The 16,496-nt window shown below is 39.5% G+C and overlaps 1 protein-coding gene across 1 annotated transcript in view; it reads right to left on the minus strand.

Annotated features, from left to right (window-relative positions):
* Positions 1-850: 850 nt before the first annotated feature.
* Positions 851-16,496, minus strand: part of LOC115224492 (homeobox protein 2-like) — a 91,899-nt gene continuing 76,253 nt past the window's right edge. The window contains exons 9-10 of the mRNA XM_036513392.1: positions 2,538-2,604; positions 851-1,171 (exon numbers count right to left, since the gene is read on the minus strand). Coding sequence (XP_036369285.1) covers positions 1,128-1,171; positions 2,538-2,604 — 111 coding nt within the window. The 3' untranslated portion in view covers positions 851-1,127. The remainder of the gene's footprint in view (positions 1,172-2,537; positions 2,605-16,496) is intronic.

Below are 16,496 nucleotides of genomic sequence, written 5' to 3' on the forward strand. Positions count from 1 at the left end.
GACTTATACACTTAGATGACTTTGGAGGACCAAAGATTCCATGTGAAATGTCGCCAGATTTGGAAACTAGAACCTGTACTGGTGGCATATAAAAGTATTTTTGAGTGTTGAGCCTCACGGAGGCAATAACAAATGACTGAGACTTTCGGCCACATGCTGTGCTTGAGTAGAAGACCCAGCAAGCAAAGTGAAATTGTAGATGTGGTAGATACTGGTGTCATGCAACTGGTACCCATGCCGGTGGCACATAAAAGCACCCATGCCGGTGGCACATAAAAGTACCCATTTAACCCTTTAGCATTTAAACTGGCCATATCCGGCCAGAAGTATTCTACCTGTTCTATGGTAAAATTGGCCAGATCTGGTCTCTCACACCAACCCTACAATATCGTTTTAAAAATTAACAGCTACCTCATCAAAATCTCAGAGCTACAAGATAATGCATGATTAGTTCAAAACAATGTGGATAAAAAAGGATTAATTTTAGCAGAATAATGCAAACACTAAAGGGTTAAACTCTTGGAGTGGTTGGTGTTAGGAAGGGCATCCATCCATAGAAACCATGCTAAATCAGACTGGAGTCTGGCGCAGCCACCTCAGCTTGCCAACCCTGGTCAAACTGTCCAACCCATGCCAGCATGGACAATGGATGTTAAATGTTGATGATGATGTTTGAATGTTTACATTGGCTCAATCGATTAAACTGTTGGCATACAAACATCCTCCTGCTTTGCTGAAACTACCAAAATCAGTCAAATGGACACATTTGTGTAACATTACAACAAAGAAAATGTAAATTCAACACATAAGAACTGATTCCAGTGTTTATTGTTTATTTTTGTTTTTTTTTTTGTTTTTACTAAAAATATATATTCATATAAATATTAACATGAAATATTGTCTGTTGAAATAGAGGAGGAGACAAAGGAAGATAAGATAAATGAAATGAAAGAAAAACAGAGATAAACAAATGCAATGTAGTTTATGAAATATGAGAAATTCATTTCGGTGTTGAGATACGGAATAGTGAAATGGAGGTGATAAAAAGACAAGAAAATGAGAAATGTCCATTAAAAAAATAAACGGTTTTAACTAAAAAAACAGAAATACAAACACAAAATACTAATTCAGCAACTGTCTGATAAATCCATTGTTTCATTTTTATCACAATCTGAAATATATAGAAATTTAGTGATATTAAATTTTTACATAAAGAAAGCAAAAAAGATTAAAAAACTCAACAAGTAACTAATTATTAATAGACATGGCTGTGTGGATAAGAAGCATGGTTTCAAGTACCTTGGGCAAATATCTTCTACTGGGCTGACGAATGCTATATGAGTGAATTTGGTAGACAGAAACTATGAGTGTGGATATATATATACACTATGAGTGTGTATATATATCATCATCATCATCATTTAACATCTGTTATCTATGCTGGCATGGAGTGGACAGTTTGACCAGGACTGGCAAGCTGGAAGGCTACACCAGACCCCATGGTTTCTATGGCTGGATGCCCTGCCTAACACGAACCACTCTGAGAAACGATCCTTGGTGAACCCCTACTTGTACCCTGAATTCTTCGTTGAACTCATTGCCAACACATAAATATATACATATATACACACACATATATATATGTATATATATACATATATACATACAACAGGCTTCTTTCAGTTTATTCCTACCAAATCCACTCACAATTCTTTCATTGGCCCGAAGCTATAGTAAAAGACACTTGCCCAAGATGCCACGCAGTGGGGCTGAACACAGTACCATGTGATTGGGAAGCAAATTTCTTACCACACAGCCACATCTGTGCCTAGACAGACAGATAGGTAGGTAGATAGATGTGTGTGTGTGTGTCTTTGGTGTTTGTCCAACCAAATCATTTGATAGCTGCTGTTGGTTTGTTTACATCCCTGTAACTTAGTAGTTCAGCAAAAGTAACTAATACAATTAGTACCAGAGTTAAATATAAGTACTGGGGGTCGATTTAATCAACTAAACCTGTCGTCCAGACACTGTCCCCAGCATGGCTACAGATCAATGAGTGAAACAAGTAAAAAATGAAAAATGTCTTCATCCATCATCATCATCATCGTTTAACATCCGCTTTCCATGCTGGCATGGGTTGGATGATTTTGACTGAGGGCTGGCGAACCAGACGGCCGCACCAGGCTCCAATCTAGATTTTAAAAATAATTTCAGCTTGAACTACATTGTATTACTTGCTGAAGATAGTAGATCAGGAGATTTACCACAGAGCAAATCCACGGCAACTACTTCATAAATTACAGCTTTATTAAAATGAAAATGTGCTGTAGTTTCCACCCATCAATTTCCCTCTATAGGCACTGGTTGGCATAGGGCTATGGTAGAAGACACTTGTCCAAGGTGCTGTGCAGTGGGACTGAACCTTAAACCATGTGATTGCAAAGCAAGTTTCTTAACCACACAGTCATGCCTGCATCTAGCGATATGTTACAATTTCAAGAATGAATTAATGAAGAGAATTGAATTAGTCTTACCTTCGCAATCACAATTACCCCAGGAACCAGAAAAACGTTTACTGAAGCTGTATATTTTCAGCCTTGTCTGAAAAGAATAGGAAAAAATATAATATATATGGTAGGACAAAAAAAGAAAAAAGAAATGCTACTATATTGGACATTTGTAACAGTTAATGTTCAGTTTAATCATATTAATGGTATGTCAACAAATCAAGCAATGCATATAAGGAACATTTATCGATCTAAAAGAATGGAAAGGATTGGAGAATTAATCATGGATGCGAAGAATGCAATCAATATTAAACCACAGACCCGCCAAAACCATTTGCATAGTGCTAACAAAATGATATAGCATAATGAAAGAAATTAACAGCAATAACAGAAAAAAAAAACCTGTACAATGGATATAATATCTACTGAATGATTAAATTGGTTTTATATTTGCTCAGATATTATTGACTTCAAAAATAAACTCAGGAGTGGAGAAAAGCGAAGTTTTCTCAGTGGTGAATTGAGACTTGAACTGCAAAACAATCTTGTTGTTTGTTCCTTCTCGAGCCATGCCTAGCGCATAAGGGCCGGTTTCCTGGTTTCTTGGCATATAGGTTCCCCACCTGGACAACACCCCGGTCCCTCACAGGTGAGCTGCAAGATGGAGGAGGAAAGAGTGAGAGAAAGTTGTGGCGAAAGAGTCAGCAGAAGTTCGCCATTACCTTCTGCCAGAGCCGCGTGGAGCTTAGGTGTTTCACTCATAAACACACACATCGTCCGGTCTGAGATTCAAACCCGCGATCCCTCGACTGCAAGTCCGCTGCTCTAACCACTAGGCCATGTGCCTCCACGCAACTGCAAAACAATGGACTTGCAGAAACTTTAACTGTTACTGCTGCTAATGAATATAGAAATACAATATATACTCAAGTAATAGTGGATCGCATGTAAAAGTTGACACCCAATTTTAGGCCAAAAAGTGGGAATTTTCCATAGACCCCTGTATAAAAGTCAACCCTAGTATCTCATGAACACCAGGACAACACTTGTGGGTCAAGTATCATGCTGTATGTAGAAATAACACTCTTACAAAATTGTGTGGCTACCTTACTGTAGCCAGCTCTATAGGTGGAATGCTTGGTGCTTATAATGGAATGTTAGGTGCTGTAGTAAAACACCATTTAATAGCAAGCACTACACATCTGTTGATGGGTGCTACATCACCATTACTAAAATGTATGCACAGGATATGCTGCAAGCCTACATATACCTAAACACATGCGTCATACACTCATTGTTTACATGGTGAGAAACATGTTTCACAGACAGTACTATTGGTGAACACTAGCAAACACCACTGTCTGAATTCCTACAAAGCTATGACTTTGGTAAGCCTAAAAACATAATATCTAATTAAACGCTAGATCAGTGGTTCCTATGCAACCTTTATATTTTCCTCATCTCCAAGTACAATAAACACATACGTCATATATTCGTCTTTTTACATGGTGAGAAATGTGTTTCACTGACTGTACTATTGGTGAACAACAGCGAACACCACTGCACATGACATCCTGTAACTTCTTTTTAAAAGAGAAAGTGTAAATATTTATAAGAGCTATGAGGTCTTGTTTATGGGTTTTGTTATTTACTACTCTCTTTTTACTCTTTTACTTGTTTCAGTTATTTGACTGCGGCCATGCTGGAGCACCGCCTTTAGTTGAGCAAATCGACCCCGGGACTTATTCTTTGTAAGCCCAGTACTTATTCTATCGGTCTCTTTTGCCGAACCGCTAAGTGACGGGGACGTAAACACACCAGCATCGGCTGTCAAGCAATGCTAGGGGGACAAACACAGACACACAAACACACACATATATATATATATATATACATATATACGACAGGCTTCTTTCAGTTTCCGTCTACCAAATCCACTCACAAGGCTTTGGTCGGGCCGGGGCCATAGCAGAAGACACTTGCCCAAGATGCCACGCAGTGGGACTGAACCCGGAACCATGTGGTTGGTTAGCAAGTTACTTACCACACAGCCACTCCTACGTGTGTTTTGATGCATAGAATTGGTAATATTACTGTAGTTCATTGTGTTTTTGTTTTTATTCACTTAGAGATCAGTTGGGCTTCTGCTGCTGATACAGTACTTAGGATTCTAGCTTGAATTTCAGCCCCTCAAAAGTAGTATCCATGTGATAGTCAACCCCATAAATTTAACCTTAAATAGTCTAAAGAATTCGACTTTTACATGAGTATAATTATTTATTTATGCGCCCTTTTCAAGTCTATCCAGGCTCATGGGCCCAGTTTCCCAGTTTCTGTGGCATATATGCCTCTCCCAACCCCAGCTGGATGGGACGGCAGTCCATCGCAGCGTTACCCAAGAAACAAGAAGGAAAAGTGAGAGAAAGTTGGGTTGAAAGAGTACAACAGGGGTCACCACCACCCCCTGCTGGAGCCTCGTGGAGCTTTAGGTGTTTTCACTCAATAAACACACAACGCTCGGTCTGGGATTCGAAACCGCACTCCTCCGATCGCGAGTCCGCTACCCTAACCATTGGGCCATTGCGCCTCCACTATGAGTATATATGGTAACTGAAAATAAATGAAAATGATTTCTTACTTTGATACATTATTACATCTTTATAGAGCAATGAAATGAGGTTGTGAGAGATTTATTCCTTGCTGAAGAGTTTTAATGGTATAAGTAAATTGTATTATCTTCAAATGAGAATCTAATTGGACTCACAAAATTCAAACTTTCCAATAGAAATAAATTGAAGCTGTTTTCCATCACTTATGCTGCTAATGCCTTTAGGAAGGACAATAATTACATCAATTTAGTATTATAGACAAAAAAGATAAAACTGCTGAAAGTAGGTCATTTCAGAGAGTTCTCAGAAACAGTTGCTTGGTTTTGTCCATCCTGCCATTTTTGTTTTCAACTCATAGTGTTGTCAGTGATGTTTAGCCCTAGGTCAGCTTATGATCTGATCCAGCAGAACTATGATCAAAGATATTCCATTTTCAACCAGCCTGTCTTTTGTTCAAACTTAGTGTATTTACGATCACATTAAGCAATGACCCCTTCCGTTTTAAAGATGTTAGGATGTGATTTGAGGTTGATTTGGCTGTTATTTCTAACACTGGCTCACTTTCTCAATACATTTACATTGCTGGTGAATGAGAAAAGAATATAACCAGGCAGCAGAATTAGTAAAGGGGTGAACAAAATTTTTCCCCTTTCATTTCTCCAGGAGTCAGTCAATAAAATAAATGATTGAATCAACCAACCCTCTCACTACACATCTGTGACCTTCTTCCTATGTCGGATATAATTATTTAAATTGGCAGAATCATTGAGTGCTAAGCAAAATCATTTATAGTAAGGATAGATGGTTGGCAAAATTGTTAGTCTTGCACAAAATGCTTGGCAATATTTGTTCCAACTAAGGTGGCAAGCTGGCAAAATCGTTAGCAGTATTTTGTCAGTCACTAAGTTCTGAGTTCAAATTCCAACGAGGTCAACTTTGCCTTTCACCCTTTTTGGAGTTGATAAACTAAGTACTGTCAAGTACTGGGATCGATGTGATTGATTGTCCCCTTACCCACAAAAATCGAGGCCTTGTGCTTATAGTAGAAAGGAATATTTGTTCCAACTCTTTACATTCTGAGTTCAAATCCCACCAACATTAACTTTGACTTCCATTTTTTTTAAGATCAATAAAATAAAATACCAGTCAAGTAATGCAGTCAAGCACAACTGACTAATCTCTTCACTGCAAATTTTCTTGCTTACTACCTACAAGAGAAACAATTATTAGCTCTGCCTTTGCTAAGACGGAGGTATTGTTTTCAGTTGTGTTTGTTTGCTTGACTGTGGACAAGATATCTCAAGAACCACTGGATGGATTCTTGAGATACCTAGCTCAGATACCAGGAAATTAAAAAAATAGTGCTCATGGGAACTGCCCATATCCTACGTAAAATACTGTCTATGTAATCTCAAATTTTAACACAAACATAATTTTCTTATGTTTTTGCCAGTTTGTTTTCTTATTGCGATTAATGCAAAGTAATTAATGCAAAGTAATTAGATTGCTTTAAAAAAAGAAGTTTGCATCATACAACCAGTGGCAGTATCAAAAGGGTTTATGTCATAGAACAAGGAGCAGACCCAGGCATGTTGGTATCAAAAGGGGGAATAAGACAACAAATATGTGTTTGTTACTTTTCATGGCTCAGTGGTTAGAGCGTCGAGCTTATGATTGTGAGGTTGTGAGCTCGAATCCCGGACCGGGCTGCGTGTTGTGTTCTCGAGCAAGGCACTTTATTTCATGTTGCTCCAGTTCACTCAGCTGTAGAAATGAGTTGCGACGTCACTGGTGCCAAGCTGTATCGGCCCCTTTGTCTTTCCCTTGGATAACACTGGTGGCGTGGAGAGGGGAGGCTGGTATGCATGGGCGACTGCTGGCCTTCCATCAAACAACCTTGCCCGGACTTGTGTCTAGGAGGGTAACTTTCTAGGTGCAATCCCATGGTCATTCATGACCGAAGGGGGTCTTTACCTTACTTTTATCAGCAATTTGAAGAAGTTAATAAATTTTGAATTTTGGTCTTGAATAAGGAATGGAGGAATATTATGCACACATCCCACCCACCTCAATGGTATACTGATGGTTTGTGTCTGTAGATATTATCAGTCTTTTACTTTATATTACCAGCCTTATGCTTCATGATAATATCTCGAACCAATCCATAAATGAAGAAAAAAATAATGAGAAAAGAGATAAGAGTATAAAAAAGAGATATACACCAACTTCAGATAGAGATATAAAAACATACACACACAATGGTGAGAGATTAACAGAAAAGAAGTGGTTAAACTACTTGACTAACTTGTTTACATTCCACTGTTTGTTGTTTTTGTTGTTGTTGTTGTTTTTGTTTTTAAGCAAAATACTAAATCTGGTTATCTGAGACAATTGTTGTTTGAAACAAACAGACTTTGAAAAGCTGATATTGTTGGATCAATAAAGTTGGTAAGATTTATAAAATTAAAAATGTCATAATTGGATTGTTAGATAAACTGTAAAGCTCCTTGTGACAGTTATAAAATATTTACTGCTATTATCTTCAATACTTTCCCGAAAATTGCAATTCTAAGCAATGTTTCCAACAAAGGAAATTGAAAATTATTCGATGGATCTAAAGGAGAGTTCAGTTGTACTTTTGCACAGATACAAATCCTGTATTGATGTAATAGTTGCTGCAGTTCAGCCCTGAGTTAGCACTGCTCCAGCAGACCTATCATCAAAGATATTTCAGTTGTGATCATCCTATTTTCTTACCAGACATAGTGTTTCTAGGACTACATTGTTCAATGTGTCTATTATTTTAAGATGGTAAGGTGGGATTTGAAGCTGATTTAGCTGCTGTTTCTAGCAAGTCGTGGAGGCGCAATGCGGTCAGAGGATCCCAGACTGGGCATTGTGTGTGTTTATTGAGTGAAAACACCTAAAAGCTCCACGAGGCTCTGGCAGGGGGTGGTGGCAACCCGTTGTACTCTTTTGCCACAACTTTCTCTCACCCTCTCTTCCTGTTTCTTGAGTAATGCTGCAATGGACTGGCATCCCGTCCAGCTGGGGGGAACACATACGCCACAGAAACTGGGAAACCGGGCCCATAGGCTTGGAAAGGGCAACGTTTATTGTTTTTCTAGCAAGTCGAGTGATGCATGAAGCTCCCTTGTTTAGAGTTGTTGTTTTTCATCACTCAATTAGAAGAAAGGTCATTGTCCGTATATTTCTTCAGGGTTTATGAAACTGATGAGAGAAAGGCAGAAAGCTATCCTCAAAGAGGAAACCTGATCTGAATGCATGCGACAGAGTGTACTCCTCTGTTAAAGGTGCATAAGGACCAGGGGATGGTGTTAAAGGGGACAAAGTCTACCACAAATGTTGGCCATGCTGATATTTGAACTTAGTACACAAATAACTAGACTAGTGTAAGCAACCTTCCACCAATCCATCACTCTAGACTGGTACTTTATTGTTTCTTGGCCCCAGAAGGATGAAAGGCTAAGTTGATCTCTGTGAAAGTTGAAATCAGAAAGCAAAGGGCCAGTATAAATGCAATAAGCATTATACCCAATTAAACTGGAAGGAAGTAATGGAAGAGCGAGACCAGACCAGGAAGATGTGGGATGAAGTATTGAAGGCTGATCTCAAAATGCTGAGCTTTACAAAGGAGGCTGAACTCAAGAAGACCCAAACCCGCCCACCACAACAGAATCGAGAGCTAAAAACCAAGGTGCCATGTAAAAAGCATTAGTGTGAGTGTTGGTGCTATGTAGAAAGCACCCAGTACACTCTGTAAAGTGGTTGGTGTTAGGAAGGGCATCCAGCTGTAGAAACCAAGCCAAAACTGACTATGGAACCTGGTGCAGCCCCTGGCCTTGCCAGTTCTTGTCAGACCATCCAGCCCATACCAGCATGGGAAATGGCCATTAGATGTCGTTATTGATTATGATGATGATGTTCTAACAATTCTGCCAATTCACTGCTTAGTTATGTATTCAATTTAATTTTAAATTACAATTTGTGAAAAATGACACCATTGATTACAGGTTTCTAGTGAGTTAATTGCATTTCAAGTGTGAAAAAGTAGCATTTGTATCTAAGTAATCTTCACTCAAAGAGTTCTGATTTTTCACCATTGCATAGGTTCTGTGCTAATATAAGATGCTAAGTATAATGGTAAAGTATTAGGGGAAGTCAAAAATAATCCACACTTTCATCAAAGTTTCTTTAGGTTGGTCACACTGCCTTCATCATCATCATCATCATCATTTAGCATCCGCTTTCCATGGTAGCATCAGGCCCAGTCTGATCTGGCAGTGTTTCTACGGCTGGATGCCCTTCCTAACGCCAACCACTCTGTGAGTGTAGTGGGTGCTTTGCATACTAAAATGTGGTACTTTTGTGGTTACATAACAAGGTTTGACCTTGATCATCCAAGTTTTGTTTCTTGTGTTGCAGAGCAAACATGGTCACTCTGCTCACAGTTTGCGCCAAGGAAGAACAGAGATCAATGTCCAATTTGCTTCATTTGAAGGTGTGTCAGATGCTGAAATTCATTGCAGGCTTTCAATACAATATGGGGGCAGCACTCTACTGTGTAGAAGTGTCTCTGAGTGGATTGAGAAGTTTAAAAATGGCTGGACAAACATGATGGACACGGCAGAAGCAGGATGCCCATCAACCTCCACCCCTGATGTAAACATTCAACAAACTTGAGAGATGGTTCTGGCAAACTGACAAGTGACCATCAATGAGGTGATATGTTTGCTCCAAATCAGTCATGGTTCTGGTCAGTGTAAATCTCCACCCATGCACAGCAACTGCACTCACCTACACAAAGCATGGGAACACATGTTGTTGGCACACCCTCAGGCTAGTTGAATTCTGTCGAACTATCCAACCCATGCCAGTATGGAAAACGGACAGTAAGTGTTGATGATGAAGATGATGATGATGTCTTCCCATTCTCTCACTGCCATTCTTTCTACTCATGCTCCTCCCTTTTTAACTCCTGCCTCATCCGTTTCTGTGTTTCCTGTCTGCTTTATTACATATATCACTCACTCTCTGCTTTATCACATATAGCGGCTTCCATTAGGGGAAAAAAGCAGCCAATTGTAAAAGACAAAAAAAAAGAAAAAGAAGAAATAAACCAATACTGATTTGGAGCCATATGCTCACTGCAGCATCTGCAATATCCTGCCCCTTGTTATATACACATGACCAGGATATACACACCAGCATTCAGTTACACACATTCACTTATGCCTGCCTACAGTGGTAGATTTTCCGTTAAATATTCTCAGATGACATAAAAATCACTCGTTTAAAAACCATGGGTTAGACATATTTTGGATATATACACACACACACACTGATATATGTTTATACCTATATATATATATATATATATATATATATATATATATATACACACACACACACACACACACACACACTGATATATGTTTATACCTATATATATATATATATATATATAATATATATATATATATAATATATATATATATATATATATATATTATATATATATATATATATATATATATATAAACGGAGGCGCAATGGCCCAGTGGTTAGGGCAGCAGACTCGCGGTTGTAGGATCGCGGTTTCGATTCCCAGACCGGGCGTTGTGAGTGCTTATTGAGCGAAAACACCTAAAGGTCCACACGGCTCCGGCAGGGGGTGGTGGCGATCCCTGCTGTACTCTTTCGCCACAACTTTCTCTCACTCTTTCTTCTGTTGGCCTGCTTGCTTAGCCAGCGGGGTGGCGTCATTTGAAGGCTAAAATAATGCAAAACGCATTGTGAACAGCGATGTGTAGCAACATCTGATGGTCTGGTCGGTCACGGTGATATATATAAACACACACACACACACATGCCTTTATTAAAGCTGCAGAATTATCACGAGAATGTTACTCAGAGTTTCCCGTTCCTATTCATCGGACAGTTGTGATGAAACACATATATATATATCATCATAGGGCGGCGAGCTGGCAGAAACGTTAGCACGCCGGGCGAAATGCTTAGCCGTATTTCGTCTGCCGTTAAGTGTTCTGGGTTCAAAATCCGCCGAGGTCGACTTTGCCTTTCATCCTTTCGGGGTCGATAAATTAAGTACCAGTTACGCACTGGGGTCGATGTAATCGACTTAATCCCTTTGTCTGTCCTTGTTCGTCCCTTCTATGTTTAGCCCCTTGTGGGCAGTAAAGAAATATATATATATCATCATAATCATCTGCTTACCATGCTGGCATGGGTTGGACAGTTTGACTGAGGACTGGCAAGCCAGGAGGCTGCACCAGTCTCCAATCTGATCTGGCAAGGTTTCTACAGCTGGATGCCCTTCCTAACTTCAACCACTCTGAGTGTAGTGGATGCTTTTTGTGTCCACTGGCATGGGAGCCAGTCAGGTGGCACTGGCATCGACCACGCTTTTATGGTGCATTTTATGTGCCACTGGCATCAACCACACTTGAATGGTCCTTTTATGCCACCAGCATGGGTGCCAGAGAGGTGGTGCTGCATCAGCCACGACAATGATTTCACTTGACTCAACAGGTTTTCTCAGACACAACATATTACCCAATTATTGAAGGATACTCTAAATGGGCTGGTAATGCGACACTAGCATAGGCCATGGCTATGGTCTCACTTGGCTTGCCGGGTCTTCTCAAGCACAGCATATCTCCAAAGGTCTTGAATGGTGCTTTTTATGTGCCACCGGCATGGGACCAGTCAGGCGGCACTGGCATTGACCATGTGGGCCTAACATTCGAAGGTCGTGTTTTACCACCTCATTCCAGATCTTTCTAGGCCTACCTCTTCCACAGGTTCCCTCCACTGTCAGAGTGTGACACTTTTCACACAGCTGTCCACATCCATAATGTATGACCATACCAGTGCAGTCATCTCTCTTGCACACCACATCTGATGCTTCTTATGTCCAACTTTTCTCTCAGGGTGCTTACATTCAGTTGTGCATGCACACTGATATTACACATCCAGAGGAGCATACTAGCTTCATTTCTTGCAAGCTTATGCATGTCCTCATCAGTCGCAGCCCATGTTTCACTGCCATGTAGCATGGCTGTTCACACACAAACATCAAACAGTCTACCATTCACTCTGAGAGAGGCCCTTTGTTACCAGTAGAAGTAGGAGCTCTCTGAACTTTGCCCAGGCTATTCTTATTCTAGCAGCTATGCTCTCAGAGCATCCACCCCTGCTACTGATTTGGTCACCTAGGTAACAGAAGCTATCAACTATTTCTAATTTTCCCCCCTGGCATGTAACGGAAGCCATTTTCTGCACATATTCAGTGTTTATTGACCCAGTGCATCTGCCACATACAAAAACTATCTTCCCAGTTAGCCTTCCTTTGATATTGCTGCACCTCTTATGTGTCCATACTTTCACCAGGTACATCTTATGGAGTTTCTAGCTATGCCTTTTCTATGTATCCACACACACACATATATACTTATGCATCACTGAAGAAGTACAGATGGCAAATTAATCTATTTTCCACATTGATACAGAAACTTGAGTCTGAGGGTAACTACAAAAATATTTTTTTTATTTTAATTCTCTTATTTGTGGTTTGGGCTTTATCTGCCCTTTCTAGCATGTAAGATGTCCTGTCAAAGATCGCCTCTGTCGTGTATAAATACGTAAATTATATACTATTATATATGTATCTATTCATATATATAATAACAAAGGGTAAAATTAATTAATTAAGAAGTAATCAATAATTTCACCAAGTAGAATTCGGTCTGAAAAAGGACCATTTCACGGTAAACTTAAGTAATACTGGCTGCTATTTCTAAACTTCAGTGTGTGGTGAAGCAAATCTTTGCTGAACCCTTTTATTAGTATTACATATATATATATATATATATATATATATACATACTATTATACATGCATCTATTCATATATATATATACCGGAGTTAACACATAACTGTGAAACAAGGTGGAAAAAAGAGTACTCAAATACCAGTGGTAGAGTAATATGCTTTATTTAAAGCAGCAGAAAATTCAACAAAACCTGTTACTCTGAGTTTCACGTTGCTGTTCGTCGGACAGTTTTTGCTAGAAAAACACTATTTAACACTATTCTAGCAAAAACTGTCCAACGAACGGCAACGTGAAACTCAGAGCAACAGGTTTTGTTGAATTTTCTGCTGCTTTAAATAAAGCATATATATATATGTATATATATATATATATATATATAATATATATATATATATATATATATATATATTATATATATATACACACACACACACATACATACACATATATATATATATCCACAGACACACATGCAGACGTGGGCAATGTGAATCCCCACCCCCAGCATGCCAACTGCACTCACCTGCACAAAACATGGTAACACATGTTGTTGGCACACTTTTGTACAGTCAAAACAAGTGTAGCAGCATCTGTGGATCAAGTAGCACAAACTATGGAAGTTTGTATAAACATTAGAGAAACAAACACTAAACTAGACTAAACCAATGATGATGATAATCACATTGACAATTAGTAAAAGTAATACTCTTTTACTCTTTTACTTGTTTCAGTCATTTGACTGCGGCCATGCTGGAGCACCGCCTTTAATCGAGCAACTCGACCCCCGGAATTTATTCTTTTGTAAGCCCAGTACTTATTCTATCGGTCTCTTTTGCCGAACTGCTAAGTAACGGGGATATAAACACACCAGCATCAGTTATCAAGCAATGCTAGGGGGACAAACACAGAGACACAAACACACACACGCATATATATATACATATATACGACGGGCTTCTTTCAGTTTCCGTCTACCAAATCCACTCACAAGGCTTTGGTCGGCTCGAGGCTATAACAGAAGACACTTGCCCAAGGTGTCATGCAGTGGGACTGAACCCGGAACCAAGTGGTTGGTAAAACAAGCTACTTACCACACAGCCACTCCTTCTACCGAATCGCTAATAATTAGCACTAATGCTAATTATTATTATTATTATATTATTATTATTATAAATAATCATTTTTTTTTTCTATAAATAGGCACAAGGCATGAAATAGACAAGTTAATTACATTGATCCCCCCAGTACTCAAATGGTATTTATTTCACTGACCCCCAAAAGGATGAAAGGTAAAGTCGACCTCGGTGGAATTTGAACTCAGAATGTAAAGGCAGATGAAATGCCGATAAGCATTTCATCTGGTGTACTAACAATTCTACCAGCTCACTGCCTTAATAATAATAATAAATCATAATGGTTTCAAATTTTGCCATAAGGGCAGCAGCAATTACGGGGAGGAAATGAGTCGATTACATCGACCCCCAGTATTCAACTGGTACTTATTTTATCAACCCCAAAAAGATAAAAAGCAAAGTTGACCTCGGTGGAATTTGAATTCAGAACGTAGCAACAGGTGAAATACTGCTAAGCATTTTGTCCATCGTACTAACTATTTTGTCAGCTTGCTGCCTTCTTAATAATAATAATAATAATAATAATAATAATAACAACAACAACAGCAGCAGAAACAGCAACAACAACAACAACAATGGCCACTGACAAATCAGGTCATCTTTCTTTATCAGAGAAGGAAGCAGTGTCAAATAATTCGCTGCAACATCTGTTAGTGTTTAAATTTCTATCTGTAAAGTTCAGTATACTTTACAAGTACTCAACTGCCAAAATATTCACATCTTTCACTCTCTCTCTCTCTCTCTCTCTCTCCCACTATCTAACAATCTATTTATCTTTCTTTCTTTCTTTCTAAACAGACATTGAAGTTCAGGTATGGCTGCCTGGTTAAAAAAGTTCACTTTGAAACCACAAGGTTTTGGGTTTCTTCCAGCTGCATACCACCAAAGGCAAGTGTCTTCTACTTGAACTTCCAGAGTACACCTTATGAGTGTAGCTGGTTGATGGCAACTGTACAAAGTCTCATCATCATCATCATCATCATCATCATCACCATTTTAACCTCCTCTTCTTCATGCTTGCACGGAAGCCTAGTACTTATTCTATCAGTCTCTTCTACCGAATCGCTAAGTTACAGGGATGCAAACACACCAACATTGGGTGTCAAGTGATGGTGGGGGGGGGGTTACAAACACAGACACACAAACATATACGTATATATACATATATGACAAGCTTCTTTCAGTTTCCATATACCAAATCCACTCACAAGGCTTTGGTCAGCCCAAGGCTATAGGAGCTGACACTTGCCCAAGGTGCCATGCAGTGGGATTGAACCCAGGACTATGTGGTTGGTAAGCAAGCTACTTATCACACGGCCAAATTAATCTTGCATTATCTTGTAACTTTAAGATTTCAAGGATGTGATTGTTTAGTTTTAGAAAGACATTGTAGGGTAGGTTTGAGAAGACAGAACCAGTCAGTTTGAACATAAAACATATAGAATATTTGGTCCAGGTAAGGTTGGTTTAAATGCTAAAAGGGTTAAATGTCCTTGTCAAGTCTTACCAAACCATTTGCCTTTTCATTTCTGTTTTAATTTGTATCTAATATGTATGTTCATAGGCACAGGTGTGGTGGTTGTGTGGTTAAGAAGCTTGCTTCCAAACCATGTGGTCTCAGGTTCAATCTCATGGTGGCACCTTGGGCAAGTGAGTTCTACAATAACAAACCCTCCCCATCCTAACTAACCAAAGCCTTGTGGGTGGGTTCGGTAGATGGGAACTTGAAGAAGCTTGTCACATATATCTGTGTGTGTGTATATACTCTTTACTCTTTTACTTGTTTCAGTCATTTGACTGCGGCCATGCTGGAGCACCACCTTTAATCGAGCAACTCGACCCTGGGACTTATTCTTTGTAAGCCCAGTACTTATTCTATCGGTCTCTTTTGCCGAACTAACGGGGACATAAGTAACAGGGACATAAACACACCAGCATCGGTTGTCAAGCAATGCTAGGGGAACAAACACACACACGCATATATATACGACGGGCTTCTTTCAGTTTCCGTCTACCAAATCCACTCATAAGTCTTTGGTCGCCCGAGGCTATAGTAGAAGACACTTGCCCAAGGTGCCATGCAGTGGGACTGAACCTGGAACAATGTGGTTGGTAAACAAGCTACTTACCACACAGCCACTCCATATGTGTATGTGTGTGAGAGTATGTGTATGTGTGTGTGAGTGAGAAAGTGTCTGTGTTTGTGTGTATTCTTGCTTTGACATCACATGATGATTGTAAACAAATGTCGCCGACATACAGGTGATGTCATTTGTTTCCAGTCTTCCATAGGCGCAGGAGTGGCTGTGTGGTAAGTAGCTTGCTTACCAACCACATGGTTCCGGGTTCAGTCCCACCGCGTGGCAT

The sequence above is a fragment of the Octopus sinensis genome, linkage group LG25 (assembly GCF_006345805.1).
Source record: "Octopus sinensis linkage group LG25, ASM634580v1, whole genome shotgun sequence".
NCBI classification, from domain to species: Eukaryota; Metazoa; Mollusca; class Cephalopoda; order Octopoda; family Octopodidae; genus Octopus; species Octopus sinensis.